At 41.7% G+C, this 15819-nt stretch overlaps 1 protein-coding gene across 1 annotated transcript in view; it reads left to right on the top strand.

Annotated features, from left to right (window-relative positions):
* Nucleotides 1-2615, top strand: part of LOC134640010 (peroxisomal membrane protein PEX13-like) — a 32648-nt gene extending 30033 nt beyond the window's left edge. The window contains exons 3-5 of the mRNA XM_063491567.1: nt 768-1036; nt 1426-1548; nt 1717-2615. Coding sequence (XP_063347637.1) covers nt 913-1036; nt 1426-1548; nt 1717-1838 — 369 coding nt within the window. The 5' untranslated portion in view covers nt 768-912 and the 3' untranslated portion in view covers nt 1839-2615. The remainder of the gene's footprint in view (nt 1-767; nt 1037-1425; nt 1549-1716) is intronic.
* The last annotated feature ends 13204 nt before the right edge of the window (nt 2616-15819 follow it).

Raw genomic sequence — 15819 nt, 5'->3', positions numbered from 1 at the left:
AAATTCCACAATCACAGTTCAATCAGTCCCCCCACCCTGACACTTTTTTCCGCTTTAAGTGAGGAAATGGAATTAAATCTGGACACATCTTTATCTTTTTTGGACATATCAACATATCTTTTTACGGTTAAGAGAATATGGTCATCAGATTGGAGAAGCTGAACAATCAGAGCTGTGATAATGATATTTAAGGTGTGTTGACTGGTTCATAATGTCAGCTCATGTCAGAAAACATCCCATGCTAAAAGTTGCCACTAGCTGCTGGTTGATGGTGAATTTATTGTGTATTTTCCACAGTCTGTACAGATGAAGAGTAGCAGAGCTGGAGATGAGGCAGGAGGAAGTGTTGACTCAATTCAATTTCAGTTTATTTATATAGCGTTAATCACAACAACAGTCACCTCAAGACACTTTATACTGCAAGGTGGAGGCCCTATTGTAATACAGAGAAAACTAAATGATCAAAAAAAACCCTTTTGAGTGAGCACTTGGTGACTGTGGGAAGGAAAAACACCATTTTAACTGGAAGAAACTTCCAGCAGAACCAGGTATAGGGAGGGGCAGCCTCTGAGGACTGGTTGGGGTTGAGGGGAGGGAGAAAGGACAAAGGACACGCTGTGGAAGAGAGCCACTCTATGAGCTGTTCATTCAGTTTGTGGTTTAGCTTGACTCCATGACGTTTCGAACTAATGCTTTGCTCAATTAATGTTGCAATGAATTATGGGTGGATTTTACTGATATTCTATCTTTATGTTGTCACCAAACAGATCTACAGATTTGGGATAAGCTACAGGCTCCTCCACCCCTGCTGGCTCTTCTGTCCTGCCCAGGTTGGCGCTCCTGGTGCCCCCTCGTCAGGTCCAGCAGTCCTACCGTCCATCCAACAGCTCCTTCTCCCCTCTTACAGCCTCTATGGGAGCTCCATCTGTGGTGGCTACAGGCCTTACAGCTACAGCTATGGTGGCGGCTATGGTGGTGGCTACAGCCTGGGAGGATACAGACACACACCTCACCTTGAAGACGTCCCCCCCAGCAGGTTTGTGCAGCAGGTGGAAGAGATGGAACAGCAAGCACTTACATATTCACATGAGTACATTTTGTTGTTTTGAGAGGTGTACTCAACACAGGACAGTGGCTGCAGGTGCTAATTGTTTTGAGTTAAAGTAATTAAGGCTGCTGTTGTAAAGTTTGATAATAGAATCTGAACCTGGTAATGTTCAGGGCTGCAGTACACGTGTAAAGATGAGTCTGCTTGTATGACATCATATGTGCCTTTGTGTAACTCTGTGGCAAATAAATTGGGTACCATAGCTCCATATGCCATTAGTTACTTTACAAGTGTAAGGAAAAGCAGAAGGACTTGTTTTTGGTTAAGACCAGTTAAAATTATGAATGTCGTTAATTCAGTTTCCTTGCTTGGTTTAGACACTAACTGGGCGAGCGAGGAGGACGACCACGTGGTGGCCAGAGGAGAATATGACTTGACAGCTGCTTCTCAGGAGGAGCTTTCTATGCGAGCTGGAGAGATGCTCAACCTCGCTCCTAAAGGTGATGAGCTTTTTACTGGCTGCGGGACATTTGATTCTGAGTGCTTTGACCCAAAACCTTCTATTTTTGTTTTCCTTATCTTACAACTAACAGATGAGGGCTCTTCTTTTGTGTGAGCGTGCCCCATGTTTACATCTATCACAGTGTTTTCCTCTCCCTCGTGTTTAGAGCTACAGCCCCGTGTGCGTGGCTGGCTCCTGGCCAGTGTGGACGGTGAGACCACATGCTCGTCCCAGCCAACTACGTTAAGATCCTCAGCAAGAGAAGAGACCGCCGGGCCACAGATATGAGAGGCTCGCTCAGGCCCAGCAGGCAAACACGCAGGCACCCCAAACAACCTCGTCTGCACAAATACCCTAATCTGTGCCTCTCCTGCAGCCCATAAACGTACAGCATCTACCCACATCATGTACAGTACTTGAATGATCCATCTCGTCTTTCAGCTCAGTCTCGTCAGATTCATTAGGCTCAGCTGTGTCCCCCTCCTGTGTGCAGTTTCCTCGTTTCCCTCTGTGTGTATTTATAGTAGTGATGGCCAAACAAAGCTTTCTGAAGCATTGAAGCTTGTGTTGAAAAACGATTCATTACTGGAAGCTTTTTAACACAGTCCTCTCTGGTGACATCTGGTGGTCAAAAATATGAAGAGCAGCTTGAATCTACAAAAAAACTGAACTGCGTCATTATGATTGCCCACTCTACACAGTGGAATTCACAATTCACAATTGGACATCACTGATCACGTGACTGTGGCCAAACGAATCAAGCATCGACAGAGTGCTTCTGAAGCGGTGTGTTGGTGTTTTTTGACACACGCGCCGGAGCGTCAGCTTCAAGCGGGCCCTCACTAATTTATAGCATTTGTCCTCTTGTGTGTGTTACTGGTCCGTCTGTGCTCCTCCATGCTGTTTTTCCTGCTTGTCATCCTTCGTGTTTTAACTCCATTCCCTCGTGTCCAGGTTTGTTATTTGGTTCTCAGCTTTCCCAGTTTAGGTTTTCTTAGTTTTGTTTCTCGCCTCCCTCGCCTTTGTTTGTATGTCACTCTCCATGAATAAAGCTCACTCACATCAGCAGTGCCTGCATCTTGGGTCCTCCATTCATATCTCAACACGCAAACCCTGACATTTATGGTGTAGTTACATACTACTAGGAAGTGCTGACAAAATATGAAATTATGATGCTATTTATATAGAGGCACAATACCAACACAGAACAGCGGGGACACAGAACCAAAACCTAAGAACTAACAAAGACACATCAAGAAATCAAAGATTAATAAAACAAAACAGAAAACACTGGGCCATCGACCCAGGACCGTGACATTCAGTTTCTCAAGGAATAATCAAAGCAAACATTTTTTTCTTTTTATGAATAAGAGATTTCCTTTTTTGGGTTACATGATGGTGTAAGTTCCAGCACAGCTCGTTTAGTTTGCAGAAGTGCTCCGAGGCCCCTATGAAACATAATTGAAAGAATCTAATAAATTAGAGGGTGCAATAGCTGTAGTATGACTTTTTGTCCTCATGCTGCATGACGACTTTACTTTTTTTTGTTTTTTTGGTGGGAGGAAGTTGACATCTCAGTCCATTGTGACGTGCAGATCTTTGACTGGCTTATGAACTCCGTCAGGAGGAACTCTGCAGGAGAGGGAAACAAGGACAAACAAACCCGGCTTGGTAAAAAGGAACAAGAACAGAAAAAAATCAACATTATTACCCATCCCTGATCTGTCATTTACACCACCTGTGGCGCTTGATTTATTGGTCACTAAACGTGGTGTGTGTTTGGTGCGTCACTGGCTGCGTGTTCTGTGTTATTTGTCGGTGGTGGGGTTTGGGCATTGATATTTGAAATCACAGCAGAGAGACTGAATGTGATGTCAGAACCCTCTAAATCTTGTAATTTACAGATATTTAATTCCAAATGATTTGACTGCATCGTTGTGTCTTTGAGTTATGACCCAAACTATCTATCAACTTTGTGAATAAATTCACGTCCCCCTGTGACTCATAATTACACCACAGTTCAGATGGCATGAATGAGTCATGAGGTCACACCAACAGTGACAACATCAGCAGTGACATCACTAAAGTTGCCAGGTGAGTCCATAAATAGAACCCGTGACGTGGAGCAGGTACCGCCGTTTGGACAATGCCACGACGCAGGTATAGACGCAAACATGCGAGGTCTTCTCGCCCCGTTCGCAGACGCAGGAGACCCCACAAGGCCTCCGGTGTCCGCAGACGTGGGAGAAGATACCGTCGCAGACATTAGACAATCTCAATAAACATGTAGGATGAACATCAAAACTGTGGTCCAATCAAGTTTTTTTTAGATAAGATATGTTGTTGTTGTTGTTTTGTGTGTGTTTGTTATCAATGTTGTGAAAAAAGTTAAGCTTAGTAAGCCATGAAGCACTGATTACTCGTAGGAAAAGCACCAATAGGAGACAGAACAGGCTGCATACTAATTAGAAGGTGTTATTATTCAGTCTGTACATCGAATAGAAGGCACTAACCACAAGGTGATCTTCAATGCATCTCTGTGTGAATGCGAACGGCGCGAGAAGACCCCCACTAACTGCATGTCTTTAGACTGTGGGAGGAAGCTGGAGAGAACATGCAGACTCCACACAAAGACCCCGGCCTGATGAGGTTAGGGTCCTGAGTTCGATACCCTAAACTGAACGCAGGACAGAGGAAGGGATGGGTGATGTTCATGTGTGCCCAGGTGTATGATGTGGCTCTTTGTCTGTGACTGGTTGGCTGCCCCAGCCCTGGCCCTTCATGTATTTCAGTAAAGTCTTTTTCTCCCGTCTCCTCCTCTTGTTTACATGTTTTGTAAACATGTTTTGTGACCCATTCCTTCTGTCATGTGTGTTTCCCCCCCAGCCTTCATGTTCTATTTATGCTTAGTTATGTCCATGTCTCATCTCCAGTCCCCTTTTCCCTCTGTATGTATTCACAGTGTACGTGTTCCTCGTCGGTTCGTCATGTTCAGTCATGTTAAGTCTGCGTGTCTTATTCCTAGCACGGGGCGCCCACAGAAACGCAAAGCAGGAGATGAAGCATAGCTGAATATGTTTCCAAACCAACTTCATTGTAAGCCAAAGACTAGAAAATATGGTGAAGCATATCTTCCCTTTGGCTTCACCTGCACAAGTGCCAAGGTAGGTCTCCCCTGCAGAATTGGTTTTCCCTTTGTCGGGAGCACGCGCTGGGCTCTCCAAATCACGGACAAACAGTATCCCACATTTTTGATTTTTAGTTCACAAACACTTGTTGTAATGACTAACTACTCCTGACATTTTGGAGATGTTAGCTCTTTATACAGTAAAGTTACAGCGGGATAAAAATAATATCAGGCTGATCCTGCCACGATTTGTTCCCCTGGTTCAAATCACAGACAAACAGTATCCCACAGCTGTTTATGTTTTTAAACCCATTTTGCACAGAGAGGCATTTTTTGAAAAATGTATTGATCGCAATGTTGAATATTATTACACAGGAAAAAAAACAACTACATGTAAAATAATCACACCGTGACACCTCTGCCTTTGTAAATGGAGGGACAGTAACTGCGTGTAAAAACTGCAGATAGTCAGATTAACAGTATTTCGTCTCTATCTGCCATTCTGCAATTCATCTCATGTAAACAATAACATGGCGCACAGCGTGACGTGAAAAAAGGCACAAACCTTTGACGTTGCGTGACGAACTCTGTATTCCTCGTCCACACGTAAACGCAAAAAAGGAGTTTTAAAAAATCTCTGTTTTCGGTGATTCGAAACGCTGTTTACGTGTGGACGTAGCATAAAAGAGTTAATAGTTTATTTTATTACTGCCTGTAATTTATTGCAGATTACATTTTTCTTGTAAAACAAAGGGGGGCCCAGGAAAAAAAGTTTGGGAACCACTGCTCCAGAGGAACTTCAGAATCATCCCTGGCTCAAATGACTTATTGATGCCAAGCAAAACAGGGTCACAGAGCAGAAGCTCTAACAGAGCCTGAGTCAGCCTGAGTTATGAATACAGTTGTGGTCTAATGTTTTGTCAGTGGTACAAAGTTTGCTTTTGTGCACTTTGCCACTTCAGTTTGTATTTAGAGCCACAACTGTATACACAACAGACCGAACATGCTCAGCTTTGCCAAAGCTTGCAGGAATTGGAGTTTAATTTGATCAATGAATTATTTCCGAATCAACAAAAAAATGGGCAAATGTAAAGAAATGTATCAATCAGGGAATTAGTAGCAACATTAACTGGACAATCTAAATTTGTTGGTTAATTATTAAATGAATCTGGATAACTCATCCTGCATCTCCTGTGATTTTAAGTCACTGATATTGATTTATTAACGATTATTTGTTTGTACTAATGTGTCACAATTTCCTTGAACGTTAAAGGGTCTGGATTTCTTCTCTTAAGCGCCTCAGGGTGATCATCCTGTCCTGTCAGACTAAGAAATGCAGTTGTGAGTTTTTCATTGCTTCGCCTGCACAAAATACCTAGGCACCAAAAATGGTCCAGCTCTCTCCTGCTGTCCTGTTGTATAAGGCGCACACAATTCACCGTGATGAGAGGATAACTTTTGTCACTGCTCCTGTCCTTGATCCTCTGAGCCACTTAAACACCAAACTACTTGTGCGCTGTAGGGGCTTTTCTAATGGTCGTGCTAAGGAGTCCTTTCCCTCCCATCAGTTGCAGAATGCACTCAGAGTTGTACAACACTGGTGTAAATATCAAGATGATGCAACTTTGAACATATTTAGGTCAACAGACTTTTGACTAAAGTAAGAAGAAAAGTGAATCTAACAAATAATATGAATTGGTGTTAAATAGTTACTAGTTAGTAGACAGTAACTAGGCCAGGGGATGCTAATCACCTGCCAAGGAATATTAGTGACTGACTTATTGATGCTAGTTAATAGCTTAGGTATTCTATGTGGTAACCTGGCAAGTAATCACTTGCCTTAAAAGTCTCGCCAGTCCCCTAGGGACACTTGTTGGTGGTATTTATTTGTTCATGTTACAGGCCTTGCTGTAGTGGGCGTGACCACAGATTACAATCCTGTAAAACAGGAGAGATAATGAACAGAGGAAATTTGTTCTTGTTCAGTTTCCCTTTCAGGTGAGGTAACTCTGGGTTGCTCTGACATATAAAATGTGTATTTATTTTCTGGACTCTCTCTGGATTCCTCTGCAGCTGATATGTTGCTCTCAGATTCACTGTTTGATGCTGAGCTTGTGGTGACATATGACATCAATCTGCATGCATATATGACATCAAACTGTATGCCTGACCTGACATCAATCTGTATGCCTATATGACATCATACTGTATGCATATATGACATCATACTGTATGCATATATGACATCATACTGTATGCCTATATGACATCACACTGTATGCATATATGACATCATACCGTATGCATATATGACATCATACTGTATGCATATATGACATCATACTGTATGCCTATATGACATCATACTGTATGCATATATGACATCATACCGTATGCATATATGACATCATACTGTATGCCTATATGACATCACACTGTATGCCTGACCTGACATCAATTTGTATGCATATATGACATCATACTGTATGCCTATATGACATCAATCTGAATGCATATATGATATCAAGCTGTCTCGTTCCAGGACTTCAAGCTGAGTGCATACATGAGACAAGGCTGTATGACATAAATGACACCAAGCTGTATGCCATATATGACATCTGTCACGGCCCAGCGGCACGAGGTAAATGGGATGGACACAAGTGCAAGATCCAAACCGGATTGTTGCTCTCATATTCACTGTTTGATGCTGAGCTTGTGGTGATACTCTAAGCCAGCAGCGTCTCCACTTTCTGAGAGTGCTCAGGAGGAACAACCTGGAGGAGAGGCTGCTGGTGACATTCTACAGAGCCACCATAGAGAGCATCCTAACGTACAGCATAACAACATGGTATGCAGGGTGCTCAGCTGCAGACAGGAAAGCACTGCAGAGGGTCATCAACACAGCCCAGAAGATCACTGGCTGCTCTCTGCCCAGCCTGGAGGTCATTGCAAACTCTCGATACCTCAGCAGAGCTGGCAATATCATCAAGGACCATTCTCACCCCAGCAATCAACTGTTTGAACTATTACCGTCAGGCAGACGGTACAGGTCACATAAAACCAGAACAAACAGATTCAGGGATAGCTTCTTTCCCAGAGCTATCACCATTGCAAATAAGCACAAAAACAATTGAACCTGCTTAGCCATACCATATTGTCACTGCCATTATATTATGCTATTATTATTATGCTGCTATTCATACTGTCATACTGTCATTATATTAATGCTGCTATCCTGTAAATATCATACTTACTTTTGTTGAGTACTTATGTTTGTTTTATTGTACCTTTTATATCTTACTATTTTTTTATTATATTTATTATTGCATTTTGCACCAAGGGAGTGGCACTCCAATTTCGTTGTACCCTGTACAATGACAATAAAGGCTATTCTATTCTACTCTGGCTGTTTCAGAGTTTTCACAGTCACTGCTTTCAGGTGTCTCCAACCAGTCACGTCTCCCAACACGATGACTTCTTTTCTTTTGGTTCCCTCTACGTGGTAGTGGTCCCCCAGTGGTCAACAGGTAGGTCTTTCACGAGGTGTAGGAGATTTCTATGAAGTAAACACATTACGTCTCTGAACACATTTTGTAAATGGGACTGTCACTCACTTGTTGTTTGACGACATACACAGTTTGCTCCCAGTAAGGTCTCAATTTTCCAGGTCCTCCCCTCTCACTCATGTTACAGACTAGGACACTGTCTCACCAGGTTGGAGAGTGACTGTGTTCTGTGTGTGATGATCATAGTTCTTCTTAACCCTTGCACTAGAGTGCTGGCTGTTCTCAGCTGCAATACGATAAGCCTCTTCCATCCACAAAACCCACTTTTTAGCATAGCTCTGAGGTGTTTCAGTCCCATCTCTGGCTAACAGGCCAAAAATTAAGTCTACTAGGAGACGGGGGTGTCGACCAAACATGAGGTAGTGGGGTGAAAAGTCTGTTTCCTCATGCCTGGTGCAGTTGTATGCATGTAGTATCTGAGGCAGATGCTCTTTCCAGCTGCTCTTTGCCTTCTCCTCCAGTGTCCTTAGCATTTGAAGAAATGTCCAATTAGATCGCTCAGCTGGGTTGCCATTTGATGCTGAGCTTGTGGTGACATATGACATCAATCTGCATGCATATATGACACATCGTAGGGTTACTGATGTGTTTGACTGGTTTCTTTTGCTTAATGCAGGGGTGTTTTCTGGTCACATACGCCTCAATGTCCTTCTTCATAAAAGGCCAGTAGAAACGGTCCCGTGCCAAGTGAATGACCCTCTCTGCCCTGCGTGACCCAAGTCATCATGGAGATGTTTAAGCACTAGGAGATGATATTGTGCTGGCAGCACAAGCTGCCTTCGCTGAGCCGCTGTACGATGTTGCAGCTGATTTTCCATATGAAGCTTTCCCCACTCGTGCATAAGCTCTCTCACAGGGCCACTGGCTCTCCTTCTGCCATCATTAGTTATTACTGATTTTGTTTCTTTCAGTTTGATAAGTTAACTGATAGAGGGATCCTTCCTTTGGGATTTTACCAGGTCACTGTGACAGGCTGCAATGGTGACATGTTCACAGGTGTCTCTGGCTGGGCATGTTAGGCACAGGGCGGCGACATATGCAGCATCTTGTCTCTTTGCAGACTCACAACCCTCCCATGTAGCCTGAATGGCCTCTCTCGTCAGCTCTTCAGTACACTTTGTGAGGTAGGTGTCAATGTCAAGTGGAAACCGAGAGAATGAGTCTGCATCGATGTTCACCTTCCCCGGCCTGTATTTGACATCAAACCTGAAATCTGCCAGCTCACCTACCCAGCGGTGGCCTACTGCATTCAGCTTTGCAGTACTCATCACATATGTGAGGGGATTATTGTCTGTATAGACCAGGGGTGAGCCAGCATTTTTCCAAATACAGCAGCGCTAACCAACATCATTTTTTCAAGTAATATAGAAACTATTTTATATATTACCTCAAATCTTCAAACCCTAAAGCAATCTTTGTTTCTTTCAATCATTCCAATATTTTTCATCTCCTGTAATATAATTGCTGTTAACCAGGGCTTAGCTACTCTGATCCACAGTGATTTTGGGGGTGTGGATACTTGTTTTTTTTCACAGGTGCAGAGCCTTTTTCTACAAAATTACGAATAAACTGCATTTTTTAAAAGTACCATTAACATTAATGTAGACTGACAAGTAACTCAACATTTAACACAGTGATCAGTAGAGAAGAAAGAAAATAACCCATTTTACAATTTCTAGTTCAGATCAAAATTATTGTTCTGATTAAGGAAACAGTAAATTTGGCCACATTATTGTCCCGATTCTCCAATTTTCCCTTTCCAATGTGACGAAATAAAATTCAACCTTTTTAAATAAAAGCAGATGCACACCCAGATATTTCTTACAGTAAGAATCCTCCAACAACCTTTCAAAAGAAACATTTTTTGTCTTTCCTTAATTTTTAGACCAACTGAATCCATAAACCTGAAGCTGCAGACCCCAAACTAACCAAATTTAATGTTTCCTTAATCAGCACAGTAATTTTTAACTCTTTGTGTGTTATGTTTACTCACAGTTTTGATGCTTGCTTCTTCGACTTGATCCATGATTGGCTCTGCACCATCGCTCTGCTGTTTTCTCTCTCCTCATGCTTCTCCTTTATGCATCCTGTCCTCAGATATAATCCAACGAGCTGCCTCCTTGTTTCCTTCTTGACTTGTATTCGCAAAATTTCCAGTTAAATTAAGAGAAATCCAGAAAAGTTTTCCTGCTTCAAAAGCTCTTCCAATTGCCTGTCTTCTTGTCCTCCTTTAAATGTGCATTTTTGTATATTTGTATTTATTTGACTTCATATTGCCATGACAACATAACACAGAGCATCTTGGTAGATTAAAGCAGGGAGTTCTGTCCTCTGCAGAAATGCTGGTGTTCCATAGTGATGTAAAAGTATGTTAATAATCTTTAAACAGACACTCACTGATCCTGTAAGAGCAGGAATTTAACTACAAACCCTCTTAGTCCCCATCAGTATCATTCATTCTGCTCTGCCGCAATGGTCACAGTGGCTGGTTTAAGTACGTTTGCCCCATAGAAAGCCACTGATGTTCAGTGAGCCCCTTTGATACATATTTAGACCTTCATAATTTTCAGGGTGCATGAGTGTTATATCTCCATCTCATCCTAAATATTTTGCCAACATGTAAAAGGCATACGTCCACAAGATTTTGATTTCTTTAATTTTAATTTAAACTTGTTTTATTCTGTGTTGCATGTTTTGAATAATCTTCTTCAGAGTAGACTTTTGGTGTAAGCTGATAGTGAATGAAAAAAACTATAAAAAGCTGCTGTGGTTTTAATTTTCCAAGAGAGGTAATGCACATAATGCAGAGACGAGCACACGGGGGATATCCAAATTCTAGGAAGGCAGCCTGCTGCTGTACACAGGCACATCCTTCTCAGTCATAGTTCTTAACAACTTGACTGTTTTCTCAAACCACACAAAGAGTGCTGTTTCCATTCTGGGAAGTCTACTCATTGGTGTAGGCAGCTCTTCAAATTATAAGTAGCTATATATGAGCAGCTATATTAGCTTTGACTTAACATATGTTAAATAGTATACTTTCCTCTTTTAAAATTTATGATGGCTCAAAATTCAAACCTTACAAATTAAAACCCTGAATCATCACCACTTGTGTGAACTACAAGGGTGCCATCATTTTTCTTTTCAGTCCATTAAGTACCACATTTTACACACTGAGCAAGAAAGGAAGTAAGCTCTTCATGGTGACCCCAGGAATTTTAATGTATCACTTTCTAGCATACGACTGACACTGCTCGACATCTTACAGTGCAGTATAAGAGTCCCGCCACAAGGAGACACTGAAGGCTTTCAAACCAACAGTTTCTGCTTCCAAAGCGGCGCCAACCGTCACCACCGATCATCGTACTTATGTAACACAGACCATGGATGCATGTTTGAGTTGATACATCACTTAAAGCCACCACTGTTCAGGCATCACATCTGTCCATTAGGTTTCCCTTTCATACACAACATTTTTATCCCTGGGTACTAACTTTTTTGTTGTTGTTGACTGTTTATTTATTTGTTTGTTTGTTTGTCCGATGCTCCTTTTGCACTGCTAAATAGGCTGTAGCCAACATGATTTATAAAGGGATTATAAAACTAAGAAATTACTGCATTATTTTACCTACTCCTATTAAACTCACTTTCCTAAAAACTGATTGCAGCTTCTGCTTTGTGATGTCAATGTTATGTCTCTAAATGATTTCATATCATTCATGGGAGATATGCTTGACAAATGAGAAGTTAACAAGTCACTGCTACAAGCTGAATCAATTCATTGGGGCGACCTGCGTGTTGTGTTGCATTGTCTGATTTGGTCATAGTGTGTAAACACCTCTAGAGGCCACTGTTGCATAGCTGCTGCAAACTGAATGTGCCCGTACCAGAGGTTATACTTAAAATGGCAGCTGTCAGGAAGTCTCTTTGGAAATTTGTGTTCGCCCTTTATGAAATAGATATGTTGTATTACAAGGTACTAATGCACCCTTGCATTGGTAAAATAAATTCTACTAGAATAGCTGATACGCCCTCACAGAAGATTTATTTTGACCTTTCTAAAGCCTTCTTTAAAATTTAGAAAATAAAATGAAAACAGGCATATCAAAACAAGCCTACTAGAAATACTACTCTGTATTACATCCTAACACTTGGCTAAATCCTAATATGTAATTCTGGTTTAATAGTTTATTACACTAAATGCACACAGATGTTTTACTTTGGCAGGAGCTTAAACAACTGAGTTGAATTAACACAAGTTATTCATATTCAATAAACCTGTGCAATTTGTGTTGATAAAATATAATTGAAACATGTTTTGGTGAAGTAATTTGAGCTCTTGGAATATTTTAATCCTTCATAATTTTCACACTTTATTCCAACACTATTCAGTGGCAAACAAACAAAACCGTACATTTTCTGAAATATTTGTGGGTTTTTCTCGTTTGTTTTTATACTACTTAAACACTAAAGTGACCCTCCAATGTGATGACAGTGCCAGCAGTGGCCCACAGCTCATTTAACGCTTTCTCCTAATTGGCTCATAAAAGTCTCGCATATGTATGAACTATGTAGGCTATCTCTATTTTAAAATAATGAGTGGGCAATGAGAGCATCTCCTCACGGTGTACTTTACTGACAACAGGACAACAGGGAATACAGAGAACTGACTGAGGACTTTGTCAACTGGTGCCAGCAGAACCACTTCCAGATCAACACTCCGAAAACCAGCGAGCAGGTAGTGGACTCCACCTACACCAGTGAACATCCAGAGAATGGGCATTAAGATAGCTGACTCATATAAGTGATCTAACCAATAAACTGATCTGGAGTAACAACAGAGAGTCCATCTACACAAAAGGATAGAGACGGTTGTATTTGCAACAGAGAAGTCTTTTGGAAGGGAGCAGGGAGAGCTCCTGAAGACCTTCTAGGACTCTGTGGTGGTATTGTCCATGTTTTATGGTGTGGTCTGCTGGGGATAGGAAGAAACTGAACAGGTTGATCAAGAAAACTAGCTCTGTTCTTGGATGCCCTCTTGACCCAGTGGAGGTAGTTATCTCTGTCAGATAACAGCTCCCACCCCATACAGGCCACCCTGACAACACTAACCTGTTTTCCCTCCAGTGATAGGCTGCTGCACCCACAGTGTGCAAAGGGGAGATTTTGGAGGCTTTTCCCTCCAGCTGCTGTCAGACTGTACACTGCACAACAGCAGTGAATGTACACCACATATGCACACACTGGGGTCTTTACATAAATCAGTGTGCAATACCTGTTAATACCTATTAACACCCAAACACTGCACTATGAAATGTTTCATTCTTCTCCTACTAGTAATCTGTATTATTGCATCATATATATATATATGTATATAGATCTATATATAGATAGATAGATATAGATATATAAACTTACATATATAAGTACATATCTATTTCTTGGTCTATATTTCTTCTATTTTTGCACAGCATTATTGCTGTTAGGTATGCTGCATGTGTTCATTTGTTCCTGCCTTGTGTCCTCTGCTGCAGTAACAATTTGAATTTCCCAACTCTGGGACTAACAAGGGTTATCTTATCTGAAATGTATCTAAACCCAGCTGATGTCTGGCTACATTTTCTGCTGAGCATCCAAATCACACTGCACTGAAGTTTACACACTGTATAATGCCTGATTTCTTGTAAATATTTAACGATGACCTTATGAAATATATATTGACAAAATGCTTACCAGGCCACATTGAACAATGAAAAATAAACAAAATTAAAACAAATAATTAAAAACACTGAAAAACACTCAAAAATATCTTTTTTTTTTAGAGATGACTTAACCTGGTTATGCTGTACCATCCAGATGAAGACGTGAGCCAAAGATTCTTTAAGTTTCATTTACATGGACATAACTAAGCACAAACAGAACATGATGGCTGGGGGGAAAACACACGTGACAGAAGGAATGGGTCACAAGGGGAAAACATGTAAACAAGAGGAGGAGACGGGAGAAAAAGACATTACTGAAATACATGAAGGGCCAGGGCTGGGGCAGCCAACCAGTCAGAGACAAAGAGCCACATTTTTTACTGTGTCACCGCAAAGAGCCACATCATACACCTGGGCACACATGAACATCACCCATCCCTTCCTCTGTCCTGAGTTCAGTTCTGGGTTAGGGTATCGAACTCAGAACCCTAACCTCATCAGGCCGGGGTCTTTGCGTGCAGTTTGCATGTTCTCTCCGGCTTCCTCCCACAGTCTAAAGACATGCAGTTAGTGGGGATCGGTGTGAATGGTTGTCTGTGTGTTAGCCCTGCCACGGGCTGGCGACCTGTGGAACCAGGGTGGACCCCGCCTCTCGCCCTATGACAGCTGTGATAGGCTCCAGCCCCCCACGACCCTGATAAGTGAAAGACGGTGGACGGACTTTGATGACCTCAGTGGATGTCAGGCAAACTTTGACTGGATTGTTAACACTGGGCCGCTCTACATGCCTGTTTCCAGTTATCATGTTTACAGACACAGTGACACCAACGCTACCAAACACAGAAGCTGCTTGGCAGAAGTTATGTCACATTATTGTAACTGAGAAACGTCACAGCATTGCTCACAATGTGAGGGCGGGGCTGCAATAACACTGCTGTGCTTTCTAATGTTTCATATTAAGACTAATCTGTGTAGACCTTTCTCTGATTATTGTTTCATAATGAAGAAAGGTCAAATATTACCAAACACATATGAAAAACTCATCTAAACAACATGTAGTGTAAAAATAAATGTCAGATATTTTAATTGTCGGGTTTGGATTCATGTTTTTTAAAAGTTGAGGACATTTTGAGTTTTGTTGATGATAGCGTTAACGTTTAGAGCGTTCCTAGAATTCATATCCTTGGTAATAACGATTCCCAAATATATTACACAACTTTTCACTGGGATACCGGAAACATAGGACACGGTACACTTGTTCACTGGTAGCAGTTCACACTTATTGCGGTTTAGGAAGAGGCCCGATGCTCTGGAGAAAGACTCAAGGGTGCTGATTGCAACTGAAACCTGAGAAACATCTTTAAGGAAGAGCACTGTGTCATCTGCCAGCTGACTGATAAAAATCTCTCTTCCTGAGGTCTGAGTCCAGCTTTGCAACTCCAGCCAGGTCACATGACACAGGGGTGTGCTCTGATGTCAGCAGGCAGGTCGGTGGAGCCCTCTGGTGATGGATATATGTCAGTGAAACAGGAGGAGGCCTGAGAACAGACAGCAGGCTTAACTAGCAGGACAAAGTAGCATGTAGTACTTGAAGGAGTCATCACAGCCAATCAGTTCTCAGGAAAATGGAACATCACATAAATATTTCTCTTCTTTGATTTTCATCAATGTATTTCCTTTGATATATTTTCTGTCAATACTTCTGCCTGATTAGAAGCTCATAGGCAGTTCCTGTCACTCTACAATAAAATAATGTAAAGGCTGCCCTCTCTGCCCTCCCACTAGCTGACCTAACTGACACAAGTAAACTGTGCTAAGATACCCTACATGGACTAAGGTTCTTGGCCACATACATATAGATTTGCTTGGCTGTA

Source organism: Pelmatolapia mariae, linkage group LG13 (genome assembly GCF_036321145.2).
Source record: "Pelmatolapia mariae isolate MD_Pm_ZW linkage group LG13, Pm_UMD_F_2, whole genome shotgun sequence".
Classification (NCBI taxonomy): domain Eukaryota; kingdom Metazoa; phylum Chordata; class Actinopteri; order Cichliformes; family Cichlidae; genus Pelmatolapia; species Pelmatolapia mariae.
This window is presented reverse-complemented; position numbering and strand designations above follow the sequence as displayed.